This window comes from Mesocricetus auratus, unplaced genomic scaffold (genome assembly GCF_017639785.1).
Source record: "Mesocricetus auratus isolate SY011 unplaced genomic scaffold, BCM_Maur_2.0 Super-Scaffold_100009, whole genome shotgun sequence".
Lineage (NCBI taxonomy): Eukaryota > Metazoa > Chordata > Mammalia > Rodentia > Cricetidae > Mesocricetus > Mesocricetus auratus.
Genome location: NW_024429193.1, coordinates 44,786,554 through 44,804,484, shown reverse-complemented (window position 1 = coordinate 44,804,484; position 17,931 = coordinate 44,786,554). Strand labels below are relative to the sequence as shown.

The 17,931-nt window shown below is 43.9% G+C and overlaps 1 protein-coding gene across 1 annotated transcript; it reads right to left on the bottom strand.

The window, feature by feature from the left end:
* Positions 1–1,561: 1,561 nt before the first annotated feature.
* Positions 1,562–17,191, bottom strand: LOC121142306. The gene is given in 5 exon segments (XM_040751671.1): positions 1,562–2,143; positions 3,453–5,785; positions 5,788–6,454; positions 6,456–6,691; positions 17,173–17,191. Coding segments are annotated over 5 exon segments (3,837 nt in total).
* Between the last annotated feature and the right edge of the window lie 740 nt (positions 17,192–17,931).

Here is a 17,931-nt window from a genome sequence, read left to right as displayed (position 1 = left end):
CTGCTGAGCTGGCCATCTGGCCGCCCGCAGGTATCTCTGTGTTTGTTTAACCTTGCTGAGCTGGCCATCTGGCCGCCCGCAGATATCTTGTTTGGCACCAGGCAGCCTGTGTCCTTGGGCTGAGCTTCCTTCTGAAAGGCAATGATTATGCAGCTGTGGAGGAGCAGAATTTTCCATAAGCCTCAGCTGCCTGTTAGACTGGGCCAGGGTCTTTCATTCCCCCATTGCTCTTGTAACTGAATGGAATCTTTCATTCAGGAGTTTCTGCCATCTCAAGATCCCTTTGTTTTAGCTGCTGGTACTGTTGGGTTAAGACCAGGGATTGTACAACCGACAACCTTTCTTTTATGAATTGGGTCAGTCTGTTTAAGATGCATGGCCCAAACATCAGAATCAAAAGTATAATGATCAGGGGTCCCATAATGGTGGATATGAGGGTCGAATACCAAGGGGACCTGTTATACCAGTTCTGAAACCATCCCTGTTGGGACTCAATTAGTTGTTGGTACTTTTGGCGTCTTTCTTTTATCTTGGCCAGATTGTCTCTTACCACCCCGGTATGGTCAGCATAAAAACAGCATTCTTCTTTAAGGGCAGCGCAAATTCCTCCCTGCTGTAAAAATAAGAGGTCTAGTCCCCTTCTATTTTGGAGGGCTACCTCTGCCAGGGAGGACAGGGACTTCTCCAGGGCAGCGACTGACTCTTCTAAAGACCGAATATCTGCACGCATTACTTGTTGTAGGAGTTGGAACTGTCTAGTTTCCTGCAGTGTGACAGTACCAGTTCCTATTCCTGCCGCTAGGCCCCCCATGGTTAATCCCCCTAGCAAAATGGCAGTAGTAATGGAGATAGGTTCCCTTTTTCTGCGGCCTGTTTCTATTAGGTCATAATCAGACGGGTGGTAAATTACCCTAGGCCAGAGTTCTATCAGAACACAGTAATCAATGGTGGCATTTAGGACCGCAGTGGAGATACAAGGGGTTAATCCGGTGCTGCATGCCCAATATGTTCCATTGGGGGCTATCAGATAGCGGCTACTCTGGGGTAAAGGCTCGGTAACGTTGCAAAGTCCTTGATGCGTGGCAGGGACCCTACCTATGCACAGCCCCTTCCCGGATACTTCCGAGATAGTCAGTTTATGTTGTATGGCTGCCCCACAGAGAGCCTCAGCCGAACTCTGATTTGTATAGTTGCCCAGAACTGCTAGGCCTTCGTAGTAGGGAGGTTGTGGAGTCAAACAAAGCCAACACGCCTTAGTTGCATCTGGGCGAGTTAAATTTAGAGTGGCATACGTCCCTTGGATCAAGGCTAATATTCTGTCCCCTGTACCTTCGAGGGGAGGAGGAGGTGCCTCGGTAGGGGGAACTGAGGAGGGGTGGGGAGGGTTTTTCAGAGAAGTATTGTATGTGGGAGCGGCCGTGGTCCTAGGCAGGGTCATGGGCTTGGGATCGGCTATGGGCAGGCTGGGCCACTTTTAATCAGCGAGGACCCGGTTAGGGCCTACGGCCTGTGAATCGATAGGAGTTCCCCGGCGGAAGATTGAAAATAAGGCGACCGGGTCCTACCCGGATCGATGCAGCAGAAGACCCCAGATTTTGGGATTCTCCCAATTATCGGCTTTTCGTCCAGCGTCCGTAAAAGTTAGCAGTAAGGGATTACATCTGCCTCCTGGGGTTGCTCCCTGGAGGTTTCTTACCGACTGGTCATAACAGGGGCCGCAATCCCGGCCTCCACATGTCCAGGGACCGGATCCAGTATATCCAGGGGTCGTCCCTCGTTTGAGGGTAATCAGATCCCAGGTCGAGGAAGGTTTCCAGTAAGCATCCCCCGTGGTTTCACAGCCCCATTCAGCGCAGTAACCATCCTTAGGACCGCCGCATGACTTGGTGGGTTTATGGCCCGGGCAGACGTAAAAATCCTTAGCTCGGATTCCCATCCTTCCTCCCGGATGGTGGCATCCGTATCCAGGGAAGGGTTCCTGGTCAGAGGGGTCCCAATCCTCCCCCACCAGATCACATAGATCAAAATACAGGGTGGGGAAGGTGTCTGTCAGAGCCCCAAGTTGGGAACTCAGGTTTGCAGTATGTCCCGTCCCCAGATTGGTTATCACCCAAGTAATATTGAATACTCGGTGAGGACTTCCCTCAATAAGGGGAAAGATAAGCATGAAGCATAAGAAGGCAATCAAACAACTCGGGAGAGTCTTATCTTTAGAGGATTTGAGTGCGTTGGGCCTCCCATCCTGGGTCTGAATCCTCAGGGGAGGCAGCTTTCACATGTGAGGTGTGTATCCAAGCAGCAATCCCGTCCACCTTGAGAGCAGTAGGGGTGGTCAACAGAACTGTGTATGGTCCCTTCCAGCGGGGTTCAAGGTTCTTAGCCTGGTGACGTCGGACCCAAACGCTGTCTCCCACGTGATAGGAGTGGGGGACGATAGGGCGTCTCCTCTGGTCTCGATAGGCTTGGGCCAGGGGCTTCCAGACTTCCTGCTGGACCAGCTGGAGTGCCTGCAGGTGAGGTTGAAGAGAGGGGGAATTGGCATGGTCAGAAATATCTTGGTCAAAGAACTGAACAAAGGGAATGGTGGTTCCATATAAAATTTCAAAAGGAGTAAGGCCATGGGGGCCCGGTGTATTTCGGGCACGATAGAGGGCAAGGGGGAGCAAGAGGACCCAGTCTTTAGTGCCAGTTGCAAGCGATAATTTAGTTAAGGTCTCCTTAATGGTTCTATTCATTCGCTCTACCTGTCCTGAGCTTTGGGGTCGGTAAGCGCAATGTAATTTCCAATCAATCCCCAATAAGGTGGCCACAGACTGACTTACCTGAGAAACAAAGGCGGGCCCGTTGTCTGTCCCCAATACCTGTGGCATTCCGTAACGGGGGAAGATTTCTTCAAGAAGTTTCTTGGTGACCACCTTGGCCGTCTCATGCTTGGTAGGGTAAGCCTCAGTCCATCCCGAAAAGGTGTCAACAAAAACCAGGAGGTACTTGTACCCATATTTTCCTGGTTTAATTTCTGTGAAATCTATTTCCCAATGTACTCCAGGCTGGTGCCCACGAGTTCAAGTCCCGGTGGGGAGTTTCAGTCTGGTCGTATTTACGTGGGCACAGGCATCACATTGCTCGGTCACTTGTTTCAGTATTTCTTCTGTTCCCAACAGATGGCGGGTATTTTCCTCCCGGGCTAATAGTTCTCGCATTTTCCTGGAGCTCAAATGAGTGAGTTTGTGTAGGCTGCTAATCAGATATCTAGTCATTAGGCAGGGAAGGACAGTTTTTCCTTGATAGGTCCAGAGACCATCATGTACTCGGGTCACCCCCAGTCTTTTCATGGCCTTGATGTCCTCTATCTCATAGTCCCATGACGGAGAGGTCTCCTCGGAAGCCTCATTTGTTACAGGGACTACAGCTGCCTGAAGGAGGTGACTGCTGTGTCCCATGGCCAGGGCAGCCTCCCGGGCGGCCAGGTCTGCCCTCCGATTTCCCCGGGCGACTGGGTTGTCGCCTTTCTGATGCCCTGGGCAATGTATGATACTGAGGGTGGTTGGCAGGTGCAGAGCTCCCAAGAGGGCCAGGATTTCCTTTTTGTTTTTGATGTCTCTGCCCTCTGAGGTCAATAGCCCCCTTCGCCTATAAATTTCACCATGGATGTGAGCTGTGGTGAAGGCGTAGTGGCTGTCTGTGTAGACAGTGAGTTTCTTACCTTCTGCCAGTCTCAGGGCCTGTGTTAAGGCGATCAGCTCTGCTCGTTGGGCCAATGTTCCCGGCAGCAGGGCCTCGGCCCAAATTATTTCCGACTCAGTTGTTACCGCAGCGCCGGCTTTCCGCTCCCCTTGTTGTACAAAGCTGCTTCCGTCCATGAACCAGACGTGGTTGGGGTTGGGAAGGGGTTGATCCGTGAGGTCAGCTCTCGTCCCATTGACCTCGGCCAGGACCTGCAAGCAGTCATGAGTCTCTGTTTCCCCAGGAAGGGGAAGTAGTGAGGCGGGGTTTAGGGTCACCGGAGCCCCGAAGTGAATTCGGTCCTTGTCTAGCAACAGGGTCTGGTAATGGGTCATCCTGGCATTGGTGAGCCAGCGGCCCGGTGGCTGCCTGATGACCGCCTCTATAGCGTGCAGGGCATAGATGGTTAAAGGCTGCCCCAGAGTCAGTTTGTGAGAGTCTTTTATAAGGACCGCGGTGGCGGCGATCATGCGGAGACATGGTGGCCACCCCGACACTACAGGGTCTAATTTCTTGGACAGGTAGGCAACCGGCCGTCTCCAGGGTCCAAGTTTCTGGGTTAGGACCCCTTTAGCGTAGCCCTCCTGCTCGGCCACGAATAGGTCAAAGGGTTTGGTCAGGTCAGGTAGCCCCAAAGCTGGGGAGCTGAGCAGAGCCTTCTTGATGTTCACGAAGGCTTTCTCCTGGCTCGCCCCCCAGTCAAAGGCAGCCCCCGTCTTGGTGAGGGGGTACATGGGTGCTGCCATTTCCGTGAACCCGGGGATCCATAGCCTACAGAAACCTGCCGTTCCCAAGAATTCCCGCCGTTTTCTGGGGGTCTTGGGAGGAGGGATGTCAAGGATGGCCTGTTTGCGGGCTTCTGTTAGCCAACGTTTTCCATCCTGAATTCTGTACCCCAAGTAGGTGAGCTGGGTCCGGCAGATTTGGGCCTTCTTGGCAGAGGCCCTAAACCCCAAGTCTCCTAAAGTTTTTAAGAGAGCTTCTGTCCCCCTAAGGCATTCCTCCTCTGTTTTGGTGGCTATCAGGATGTCATCCACATATTGTAGGAGGATGACCTCAGGGTGGTGGACTCTAAATCCGGCCAGGTCCTGGTGTAAGGCCTCATCAAAGAGGGTAGGGCTATTTTTGAACCCTTGGGGCAACCTAGTCCATGTGAGTTGTCCCGAAATTCCCAGGTCCGCATCCTGCCACTCAAAGGCAAACAATGGCTGACTATCTTTGTGTAATCGCAGGCAGAAGAAGGCATCCTTTAAATCCAGGACTGTGTACCAAACATAGTCAGGTGGCAGTCCACTCAGGAGATTATAGGGATTGGGGACCGTGGGGTGTATGTCCTCAACCCGCTTATTGACCTCCCGGAGGTCCTGTACCGGCCTATAGTCATTTGTTCCTGGTTTCTTGACTGGCAACAGGGGAGTGTTCCAGGGGGACCGGCAGGGGGTTAGAATGCCCTGCTTCAGCAGCCTCCTGATGTGAGGTTTGATCCCTTTGCGGGCCTCCCGGGACATGGGATATTGTTTAATTGAGGCCGGGAGAGCAGATGCCTTTAAATGGACTATGATGGGAGCCTGTTGGAGGGCTAGTCCCATTCCTCCAGTCTCTGCCCAGGACTGGGGAAAGTCAGTCAGCCATCAGTCTTTAACCTTAAAAGAGTCATCCTTGGGCTCATGCATTCTATATTCTTCTTCTAAGGCTATGGTCAGTACCGTGAGTGGGGCCCCTTCTGGCCCCATGACTCTTATGTTGGCTTTCTCGAAGTGTACCTGAGCCTTTAACTTCGTTAGGAGGCCTCGACTGAGGAGGGGGTATGGACAGTCAGGAACATGTAGAAAGGAGTGCATCACCTTACCGGTCGCTAGGTGGAGCTGGCGGTCTGTGGTCCATCGATATTGTTTCCCGCCGGTGGCCCCTTGTACCCAGGCGGTTCGGCGGCTCAGGGGGCCGGGTGACCGGTTTAGAACAGAGTGTTGGGCCCCCGTGTCGACCAGGAAGGTGACCGGACGCCCCCCTACTGGTATGGTTATCCGGGGCTCGGGGGGGGCTCCTGGCCCTGACCTCCCTAATCTTCGAGGCTCAGGAGGTCGGAGCTCTGAGAATGGGGGTTGGGTCTTTGAAAGGTCCTTTGTTGTTTCTTGGGGCACTCCCGTGCCCAATGTCCTTTTTCCTTGCAGTATGCACATTGGTCTCTTTCTAGGCGAGGCCCCCTTTGTCCCTCTCTCTGCCTATCCTGTCTCTGCTCTGCGACTACTGTGGCCAACAGTTTAGTCATTTCTCTATTACGCTTCTTGTCCCTTGCTATCTCCCTCTCTTCAGTTTCCTGTCTCTGACGTTCTGCCCTCTCTTGATCCTCTTTTCTCCATCTCTCTTCCCTCTCTTCCTGGGTTTCTCTCTTGTTAAAGATGCACTCCGCCTCTCTCAATACATCTGGTAGAGTATAACCCTGTAAATTTTCCAGCCGCTGTAATTTGTTTCTGATGTCGGCGGCCGACTGCCAGATGAAAGACATGGTCAGGCCAGTGGCTTGCCCGGGGTCCTCAGGGTCATATGGGGTATACATTCTGTAAGCTTCCTTAAGTCTTTCTAAAAATGCGGCTGGCAATTCCTCTGCCTTCTGAACTATCTGTCTTACCTGGGTCAAATTTGTAGGGCGCCTACCCGCCCCTCGGAGACCTGCTACAAGCAACTGGCGATAAAGACGTAGATGGGTCCTACCTGCCTCAGTGGTGAAGTCCCCAGTCTGGGCAGTCAAGGGGGAAAGCAGCATCAATTTCATTTGGAAGCTGCGTAGGTTGTCCATTTGCCCCAGGAACATTCTTCCGGGCTTCAAGAAGGACCCGCTGTTTTTCCTCCGAAGTTAGGAGGACCTGCAAAAGCTGTTGGCAATCGTCCCAGGTGGGCTAATGGGTAGTGAGAACCGACTCTAATAGATCAGTCAGTCTCACGGGGTCTGCTGAAAAGGAGGGGTTATTATTTTTCCAGTTATAAAGATCGGAGGCAGAAAACGGCCAGTATTGTAATTGGCCATCGTGGCCCGTCCGGAGGGGCAGGGTGGTGGAATCGGGAGCGGGCTGCTCCCTGCTGCCTCGCAGTCTGGAGGCCATAGGTGAGGGCTCCGGGTCGGTAGGAGGCAAAGGTTGGGCCTCGGCTGCTGCTGCTGCCGGTTGACCTGCCGGAGGAGCCTGGTACGGTGGGGGTTCCTCCGTCAGAAGATCCAACAGGAGACCGTCTTCCGGAGGGAGGACCTTGGGGTCTCCTCTTTTCTCTTTCTGCTTAGTTACGGTGGGGTAAAGGCCAGAATGGGAGGACTGAGGATGCAGGGAGGGGGTCAAAGGGGGTGGAAGGGGGGTGCGGATGGGTTGGAATTGGCGGGGGTTAGGGAAGAGGAGGAGGAGGGACCTCCTGGGTGCACAAAGGGGCGCACCCAGGGAGGAGGATCATAAACTAACGCTTCCCAGGTGACTATGTAGGGTACTTGGTCCGGATGGCCGTGGGGCCCAGGATCCATGACTTTCTCTTTCACCTGGAAGATAATTTGAGGGTTAAAGGTGCCGTCTCGTGGCCAGCCAACATTAAAAGTTGGCCATTCGGAAGAGCAAAAGGTGATCCATTTCTTCTTGCGCACATCAACAGACTGGTTATGAGTGTACTCCTGAAACTGTTGCCAATGTGAAAGGGTCAGACTGAGGGGAGTGGTAACTGTCTGGCCCATTTTCTCGAGAGCGATGACAAACGACACTAAGACGGATGAACAGATAAGAAACAAAAACAAACAGATTTTCGCTGCGCGGCTTTGACGTAAAGTCAAAAGCAAAAATTCAGATGGGCTTGGGGACCGGCGCCTCGTGCTCCCGTCCTCGTCCCCTACAAGGATGGAAAATCCCTCGGTCAGTGGGACTTCCCCAAACAGACGGGGCAGATTCCTAGACATCTACCCCTAACCCAGATGAGTCCTTAAGGACTCCAGACGCTACCAGGACGTCTCCTGGAGCTGCGGTCGGGAGTATGAACTCGTCAGTTCCTCCTCGGTGCCGCCAGATACAGATGCATACAGCTGTATACTACAGACGCAGGCTCGAGAAAATAACAGGCAAAGACCGACAGCAGACAACAGAAATTGAGTCCGGACAATTCTTACCTCCCAGAAGTGGGTCGGTGGTCCCTGGGTGGGGGTCTCAAATCCCGGACGAGCCCCCACATGAAAGACCCCCCAAAAGGGATACTTTCACGGAAAGGAGACCCGTACCCAAGGAACAGCGAGACCACGAACTTGGATGCAACAGCAAGAGGCTTTTATTGGTAACACGCGGGTACCCGGGCATCTCAGTCTCGGGGAACTGAGAGCGCGCCGAGCTGGGGACTCAGGGGTTCTTCTATAGCAAAAAGCGTGGGACAGAAGCGAGAAGCTTAGTAACAGGACCCTGATTGGACAATTCAAATGAGGCTAGGGTTCAGAGCGCGGGCAATTGAGGTTTTTCTTGGAACTCAAGTCTAGGCCCTGTCTGAGGAACAATCGGTTTCTGTGTTTGCTCAACCCTGCTGAGCTGGCCATCTGGCCGCCCGCAGGTATCTCTGTGTTTGTTTAACCTTGCTGAGCTGGCCATCTGGCCGCCCACAGATATCTTGTTTGGCACCAGGCAGCCTGTGTCCTTGGGCTGAGCTTCCTTCTGAAAGGCAATGATTATGCAGCTGTGGAGGAGCAGAATTTTCCATAAGCCTCTGCTGCCTGTTAGACTGGGCCAGGGTCTTTCAATATGGAACAGTTTGAAGAGTGTTGACATTAGCTCTTCTTTAAATTTCTGGTATAATTATGCACTGAAACCATCTGATCATTAGCATTATTTGTTTGGGAGACATTTGATGACTGCTTCTATTTCATTAGGGGTTATGGATCTATTTAAATTGCTTATCTGTTCTTGATTTAATTTTGGTAGGTGATATCTATCCAGAAAATTGGCCATTTCCCATAAATGTTTCAATTTTGTTGAGTATAGGCTTTCAAAGTATGACCTGAAAATTTTCTAGATTTCCTCAGTGTCCGTTGTTTCCTGTCTCCATTTTAATTTCTGGTTTTGTTAATTTTCTCACTTATATGTGGATATTAGACATAAAGCAAAGGATTACTAGCCTACAACACACACCTCCAGAGAAGATAAGAGATATTGAGGGCCATAAAATAGACATACATAGTCCCCAGAGAAGGGGAAATTGACAAGAGCTTCTGAAAAAATTGGAAGCATGATGGAGGGGGGAGGGAAGTAGGATAAAGAGGAAGGGAGAAGAAAAAGAGAGGAGAACATGAGGGATCAGGAAGATCAAGTCAGGGGATGAATAGAGAAGAACAAGAAAAGAGATATGGTAATAGAGGGAGCTATTATAGGTTTAAAGAGAAATTGGGCAATAGGGAAATGGCAGATATACACAGGATGACCCTAACTAAGAATTTAAGTGATAGCAGAGGGGCTACCTTAAATGTCCTTCTCTGATAATGAGATTGATGACTACCTTAAATGCTATCCTAGAGCCTCCATCCAGTAGCTGATGGAAGCAGTATTTATTACTAGTACAGGAATAGACTTTGGGAACCCATTCCTCCATGGAGGGATACTCTGTCAGCCTAAATACATTCGGGAGGATCTAGGCCCTGTACCAAATAATGTATCAGACTTTGAAGATCTCACATGGAAGGCCTTACTGCCCTTGGGGAGTGGACAGGCTGTGGGGCTGGGGAAGGGGATTGGTGTTGGCATGGGAGGATGGGAAGGGAGAGGGAACTAGGATTGATATGTAAAATGCAATGCTTCTAATTTAAATGAAAAATACCAAGCGGGGGGAAAAAAGATATGGAGTTGCAAGTTTTGGAATTTGCTCTATTGGCTTTTGCCTCAGTTTCTTTCTAATGCCCTGCGTCATCCCTTTTGAAATAAAATTATTCAATTTGTGCCATCATATGTTGGACATATGCAATTTATGTTTCATTTTATATAAACAGTAATAAAGTTACTTTGTACTTGTATACTATTTCAGTTGTTAAAGTATATGGACACTGTTAAAATGTTAATGACTATAATTTGTATTATATCATGAACCTGAACCTGTGACCCTAAGAGGTCAAATTTGATGGCTTAAAAGTGATGCAATTATGGGTTCAAGCTGACAGAGGGTGGAGGTTTTATAGTATTGTAAACTTAAATTCTAGAGTTACCTAGGAATGAGCCACTGGATACTTGTGAGGCTGTCATTTTTGTTTGTTTTGTTTTGTTTCAGATAATATCTAATTACATAGACCAGGATGAGCTGGAAACAGCTTTTTCTTTGTTTGTTTGCTAATCCTGCCTTGAACCCATGAGTTCGAGGATAGCAGGAATTCACACAAACCCAGGCTTGGATTTCTTTAATATAATTGATTCAAGAAGGCCAATGTTATGTGTATCTTAGAACTTTTCCTATGCAGTAATCTTGATGTATATGAGTGAATATAATCAAAGAAACATCACTCTTTTTAATTGTCACAAAAAACATAAAAATACATTGGGATAATGCTAACCAAACAAGTGAAAGATCTGTATTACAAAAACTTTGAGTCTTTAAAGAAAGAAATTAAAGAAGACACCAGAAAATGGAAAGATCTCCCATGCTCTTGGATAGGTAGAATCAATCTAGAAAAAAATGGCAATCTTGCCAAAAGCAATCTATAGATTTAATGAAATCCCCATCAAAATCCCAGTACATTTCTTCACAGACCTTGAAATAACACTTCTCAACTTTATATGGAAAAACAAAAGACCCAGGACAGCCAAAACAACCCTGTTCAACAAAGCAACATCTAGAGGCATCACCATCCCTGAATTCATGCTCTGTTATAGAGCTATAGTCCTGAGAACAGCTTGGTATTGTCACAAAAAATAGACAGGAAGAGCAATGGCATCCAATTGAACAAAATTTGAATTATTTATGTTGGTAATTAATAAATTTGATAATTCACAAACATATAATTACAAATTGATTGCATTGATATTTCTTGTAATTACTTTGGGTGAAACGTAAAGTAACCTACAAATCAGTTCTTGTTCTCCATATGCTGAAACAAAAATATGACAGGTAAGTTTTAAATTTTCCAAATTTTTTATTAAAAAAACAGTAATAACATTTTATGGTCTTCAAGACAGATACCTTTAATCTGTAGCACTATATTAGAATAAAAACTAGTATTTATATATTCACTTTATATTTTATATATTTTGACATTTTCCTCTTTGTTACATAGAAAGATAAATATAAATATTGTCTTTCAAGAAACCAGTTTTCTGTATAGTGGAACTGTTTTATAAAAGTACCACAACCACAAATTCCATTATTTCTCTAGTAATTGCTGGAGACTATTGCAGATAAAATAGTGAAATTTACATTTTATTATTTTGACATCAAATGAGATGCTATCATTATCATTTAGTCATATGTTACTGTTATTATAATACTGGTAATAATTTAGGGTAACTTACAAAATACAAGATTTAATATCTAAGTCTGGAGGCAAAGAGGTGATAGGAACTCTTTATTGTCAGATTTATTTGACTAGTCTATTTCAGTGTAACTCTGGCTGATTTATGATGAAGGTTACTAAATTGTATGGGGTTTGTATTTCTCCAGAGAATAATGGATAAACCACAAGATATCAATCTCAGAATAATTAAAGAATTCATCATTAAACAGGATAGTAATGAGAGTTTACAGAAGAAAATAGACACTGCAAATTAAAGTATGTTTCTTTATATAAAAAATAAGAATGAAACCACGAAAATGATACACTGAAAATTTTAAGTATGAACTCAACCCGGATTTTGCATTAACCTTTAAAAAATCAAGCATGGTATGATAGCTTCTATGGAAGTGTTGGGAAATAGGCAAAGTAGGGATGGTTCAAGTTGGGCCAAGTGGCATGGGGTAGCTAGAGGCAGAAAGTATTATTTTAGCCTAAGGCATTTCGAACTGAGATTTGGATTAGAAAAGAAAATCTAAGGTCACTTGAGTATAAAGTATTGAGAAGGAGCCAATAAAAGTTCCTGATTATTGGAGTTCAGGAAACTCGGAACGAGCACTTTGTACTACAAAAAGTGATGGTTATCATAAAGGAAGATTTTACCTCAATCTATAGTCACACACATAATTAAACTATTAGTAATGAGCAGTAAGTATAATGACCAAATATGTGTATGTTCTTTTAACTGAAATTTCATGTAAATCAAGTTAGGCAAAATTTACTATGTATATAATGATAACCTTACGGGTATATGTAAACCTTTCTGGTTAAATAAGAAAGCACTGTTACCTGTATATTTAATTAGTAACAAGCTTGTTTTACTTATCAATCCCAGTTTCCTCTCCCTCCACTCCCACCTGGCCCCTACCAACACCGTATCCCATCCCATCCCCTATCTGATACCCAGGGAGGATGAGGCCTTCCATGGGGCATCTTCAAAGTCTGTCATATCATTTGGAGCAGGGCCTATACCCTTCCCCATGGATCTAGGCTGAGAGTACATCCCTTTATGTGGAATGCACTCCCATAGTCTATTGCTACACTAGGGATAAATACTGATCTACTGGCAGAGCCCCCAGAGATTGCACAAGCCTTCCAGTTTATACCCACATTCATGGAGTCAGGGTCAGTCCTATGCTGATTTCCCAGCTATCAGTCTGGGGTCCACGAACTCCTGCTGGTTCAGTTCAGCTGCTTCGGTGGGTCTTTCCAGCCTGGTCTTGACCCCTTTGCTCATCACTCCTCCCTCTCCACAAATGGACTCCAAGTGTTCAGCTCAGTGCCTAGCTGTGGGTATTTCTTTCTGCTTCCATCATCCTGGATGAAGGCTCCAGGATGGCATGTAAGGTAGACATCAATCCCATTATTGGCAAGGGTGTTTAAGGATGCCTCTCTACTAGTGCTTAGATTGTTAGCTGAGTTCATCCTTGTAGACCTTCAAACATTTCCTTAGTGTGAACTTTCTCTCTAAACCTATAATGGCTCCCTCTATTATGGTATCTCTTTCCTTGCTGTCCTCTGTTCTTCCCCCTACTTATTCTTCCTACTCCCTCACGTCCTCCTCTCCCCTCCACTTCTCCTCTTCTCTTTCTTTAACTCCCTCTCCAATCCCACCATGCTCTCAATTAGCTCAGGAGATCTTGTTCCTTTTTTTCCTTTCCAGGAGACCATGTGTGTCATTCTTAGGGTCCTCCCTCTTTCTCAGCCTCTCTGACCCTGTGGATTGCAGGCTAGTAATCCCTTACTCTATTTCTAGAAGGCTTATATATGAGTGAGTGCATACCATGTTTCTCTTTTTTGTGACTGGGTTACCTCACTGAGAATGGTTTCTTCTAGTTCCATTTATTCACCTGAGAATTTCAAGATTCCATTTTTTCTTTTCTGTTGAATAGTACCCCATTGTGTAAAGGTACCACATTTTCTTTGTTTATTCTTCAGTTGAGGGGCATCTAGGGTGCTTCTAGGTTATGGTTATTACAAACAATGCTGCTATGAACATAGTGGAACAGATGTCATTGTTGGATGAATGTGCATCTTTTGGGTAAATGTGTATGAGTGGAATTGCTGGAACTTATCATAGACTGATTCTCATTTTCCTGAGAAACTGCCATACTGATTTCCAAAGTGGTTGTACAAGTCTGTACTCCTGCCAACATTGGAGGACTGTTCTCCTTTCTTCACATCCTCTCCAGCATAAACTGTCGTAGGTGTTTTTGATTTTAGCCATTCTGACAGGAGTAAAATGGTATCTCAGAGTTGTTTTGCTTTACATTTGCCTGGTGACTAAGAAGGCTGAGAAAATTTTAAGTATCTTTTAGCATTTTAGTTTCCTTTATTGAAAATTCTCTATTTAGTTCTGAACCCAGCTTTTTAACTAGATTATTTGGTGTTTTGGTGACTAGCTTCTTGAGTTCTTTATGTGTTTTTGAAACCAGCCCTCTGTCAGATGTGGGCTGCTGTTTTGTCTTGTGAACTCTGTCTTTGGTCTTACAGAAGCTTCTCAGTTTCAGGAGGTCCCATTTATTATCAATCTCTGTGTGTGTGCTATTGGTGCTGTGTTAAGGAAGTAGACCCCCTTACCAATTCATTCAAGGGTGCCTCCCACTTTCTATTCTAAGGGATTGATTATGACTAGATTTATGTTGAGGTGTTTGATCCATTTGGACTTAAATTTTGTACATGGCAAAAGATACAGATCTATCTGTAGTATTCTAAATGCCAGCATCCAGTAGTACCAGCACCATTTGTTGAAGATGCTTTCTTTTTTTTTTTCATTGTATAATTTTATCTTATTTGTCAAAGATCAGGTGTTAATAGGTTAATATCACAGTTTTAAATTTGATTCCATTGGTCTACCTGTCTATTTTTGTGCCAGTACCAAGCTGTTTTCAGGACAATAGCTATATAATAGAGCTTGAAGTCAGGGATGGTGATGCCTCTAAAAGTCCCCTTAATTTAAAGGTTGTTTTGGCTGTCCTGTATATTTTGTTTTTCCCTATATAGTTGAATATTATTCTTTCAAGGTCTGTGAAGAATTATGCAGGTATTTTGATGGGGATTGATTTGAATCTGTAGATTGCTTTTGGCAAGATTGCCATTTTTACTATGTTGATCTTATTTATCAAGGAGCATGGGAGATCTTTCCATTTTCTCATATATTCTTTAATTTCTTTCTTTAAAGACTCAAAGTTCTTGTTGTACAGGTCTTTGACTTATTTGCTTAGCATTGCCCCAAGATATTTTATGTTGCTTGTGGGTATTGTAAAGAGTCATGTTTCTCTGATTTCTTTCTCATCCCATTTATCGTATGATTATAGTAGGACTGCTGTTTTTTTGAGTTAATCTAGCATCCTGCCACTTTGCTGAAGGTATCTATCAGCTGTAGGAGTTCCCTCGTAGAGTTTTTGGGTCACTTAGCTTCATTTAGTGAAAGTTTGACTTCTTCCTTTCCCATTAGATTTGGGCTTGAGGTTGTTCCACATGCCAAACCATGTCACCAGAATACTTTTAATTAAGTTAATTTATTGTCTTACAAACCTCTTTTCATAGACATACATTTCATTCTATCCCACTGGTAAGATTCAAAAGAGTGAGGAATTCTTAGGATTTGATGGGGGAAGGTTTTCAAGAGAAATCTCAGGATTTTGATAAAAATAGTAATTTATGAAATAAAACCCATGTGACTAGATTTTGATATAGAAGATGAAATGTTCAGGTGTGTCAAAAGCCTTTATATTTCCTCTATGTAGTTGTATTAAGTAGTTTTCGGTTGCTGTGGTGAAACAGTGACCAGGACTAATTTGGGAAGAAAGGGGTTTATTAAAGCTTACGAGTGAGAGCCTGTCATCTAAAGGAGCCAAGAAAAGAGCTCACAGCAAGCACCTTAGGAAGGAAACAGAAGCAGATCCGCAGAAGAACACTACTTATTTGCTTGCTTTCAGTATCATCTTCTAAGTTCCCTCATAAGTCCATTAAGCTCTTAGCATTTAGTAGCTTTTGAAATCAAAAGCTCCCAAATCCTTCACTTTCCTCCCACAAAACCTTTCAAGGCATACATTTTATAAGATCAAGTCTATCACAGCATTTCACACTGCTGGTACAATTTTCTTTTTTAAAATTTTTTCAATGCTGTGATAAAATATTGATTACAAGAAAGTTGGAGAAGAAAGAATTCATTTCCTCTTATATTTCACAGGCCATCAAAAGCAGTCTATCGGGCTGCTGACAGTAGAACCAGTTTTTATCCCTAGTGCATGAATTAATGTTTTGGAGCCCATTCAATACGGAGAGATACCTTGCTCATCGTACATGCAAGGGGGAGGGCCTTGGCCCTGCTCCAAATGATGTGATAGACTTTGATGATTACCCATGGGAGGCTTCACCATCTCTAGAGAGTGGATGGACAGTGGGATGGGGACACAATGAGGGGAGTGGGAGAATGAGAAGGAGAGGGAAGAGGGATTAGTGTGCAAAAAAAAGATTATCTTCAAAATAAAAAAAATTGAAACAGGTTCTCAATAGAGCAATCTGGTTGTGAATGAATATATTGTCAATGATGACTGTGGACTGATGGTGTTCCTGCCTAAGTCACCTGAGTCCAGTGATCATAGGTAAGAATCACAATATACATTCCTTGAATTTGGACTCAGGACCAGGTCATGCATCCAAAGAAAGAAATCTGATGACTGACCTTTATTCTCTCTGAAAGACAATTATTTTAATAAAAATAAAATTAACATATTGTTACAGTTATGTGTTTTTATGGGTAGCTTGCACACAGTGACATATTAATTATTAAAAATATTCACAAGTATAAAAAAATTTAGTTTTGATTCCAAATTTTAACTGAAGAAATAAATTTAAGTTCAAAATATGAATACACAAGGAGGGAGTTGAAGCTCTACTGTAGACACAACTCATATGAGGCCCTGCCTTGGCTTAAATAACTGATATTTCTCTAAAGAAATCGATTCTGTCTATAGCATTAGACTTAGTTGCAATATTGAATAAAAAGACCAAATAGAATCTAATATCCAGATCTTATGCACTGTGTGAACCCAATGAAAAATTGCTGTTAACTTTGCTAGATTCTTCTAGGAAATAAATGATTTTCAACTGAAATGACAATAGACATAATGAGTTAATATTTCATTTTTTGTAAAATTGATTCAAGATACTTATTTTGTCACTTTCATTGATTTGTTAAAATTTTCCTGCATTGAAGGAGATAGTAAACACAGCCTAAGAGACAAAACCTTACAAAATTATTATTTGGAGAGTTAAATGATTGATGAATTAGATAAGTATATTGATTACATTTAATTCAAGATCAGTACTATTCAGTGCATAGAAGCATAATGCAACATTTGAAATCATCATTGTTTATACTTGCACTACCACAAAATGGTTTACAAGAAAGGGATACTTGTTAAATTATTTGATGTTGCTCTGTGTGTGTGTGTGTGTGTGTGTGTGTGTGTGAAAATAAAGCATAGTATGCATCTATTCAGCAAGAATAATTAAAATTCAAACTATATTTTTTAATTCCTCCAATAATCTCATCTTTTGTGTTGACACTAACAAGACAATATGGAGACTTCCTAGCATTTTATCTGTCCTATACGGAAGGAGACCCAGCTAACTTTAAAGGACAATGTATTCACTGAAAATTCATCTCATTTATTATTTAAATTCTCTGTAGAGCCATTTATATGTCTGTTTATTTGACAAAATATCAGGTTAATAATAGCTGGGACATCATCCTTCACTTCAGCTTGAAAGATTCAAGGAAAGTGCTATGGATACAGCTGAAATGAGGCCTATGAACTAGTGTCCTCTGGAGACATGCAGAGGGAATTTAAACTAAAAAATGACCTAGATCCTAAACATAGTCAACTAAGCAAAATTCTTACTGTTCATGAGCATGCTCATGTTGTGGGTCTCATGCTAGTTTTATGATAAGAATCTTCTGATGCTCCTGTATGCGATTCATTTTCTCTTACTGACTTCATTATATTAGACTATTCAAAGAATTAAACAATAATAAGGAAAGCTATATAAATCAAAGAGTATATAAATTTTAAAGATGGAAATTCTTACAACTTAAAAATGGGTGTGCAGGCAAAAGAAAAATAGTTTAACATGTTAAATGCCACAAATTAGGAAAAGATTAAAATTCATTTGCATATTTTATTTTAATGGAGTAGCATAACAGAAGAATAGAACATTAGGACTGGAAATGTATCTCCAGGACAGATGATATAAACACAAAATCACAACTCTTTTGTGTTTGTTTATTTTTTTAGTAAGGTTTCTCTGTGTAGTACTGGCTGTACTGGAAATCCATTCTAGACCAGGGTGATCTCAAATTCAGAGATCTACCTGCCTCTGTCTCACAAGTTCTGGGATTAAACATGAGTGCCACCACTCCTAGCACAAAACCATAATTTATTCTGAAACTAATTCACTCAAGAAATATGTGATATATGTTACAACAAATTTTATGTTCCAACATGCAGGTGATTTTCTGAAGTTTTTATAATAACAGAATTTAAAAAATTCATGAATCAAAACCATTTATCAACATATTGGTGAGAGTGTTTAGCAGGCAGGTTAAAGCCAAGTATATATACTTTGGAATGGGGTCTCTACTTTAGTACTCCAATGGTGGC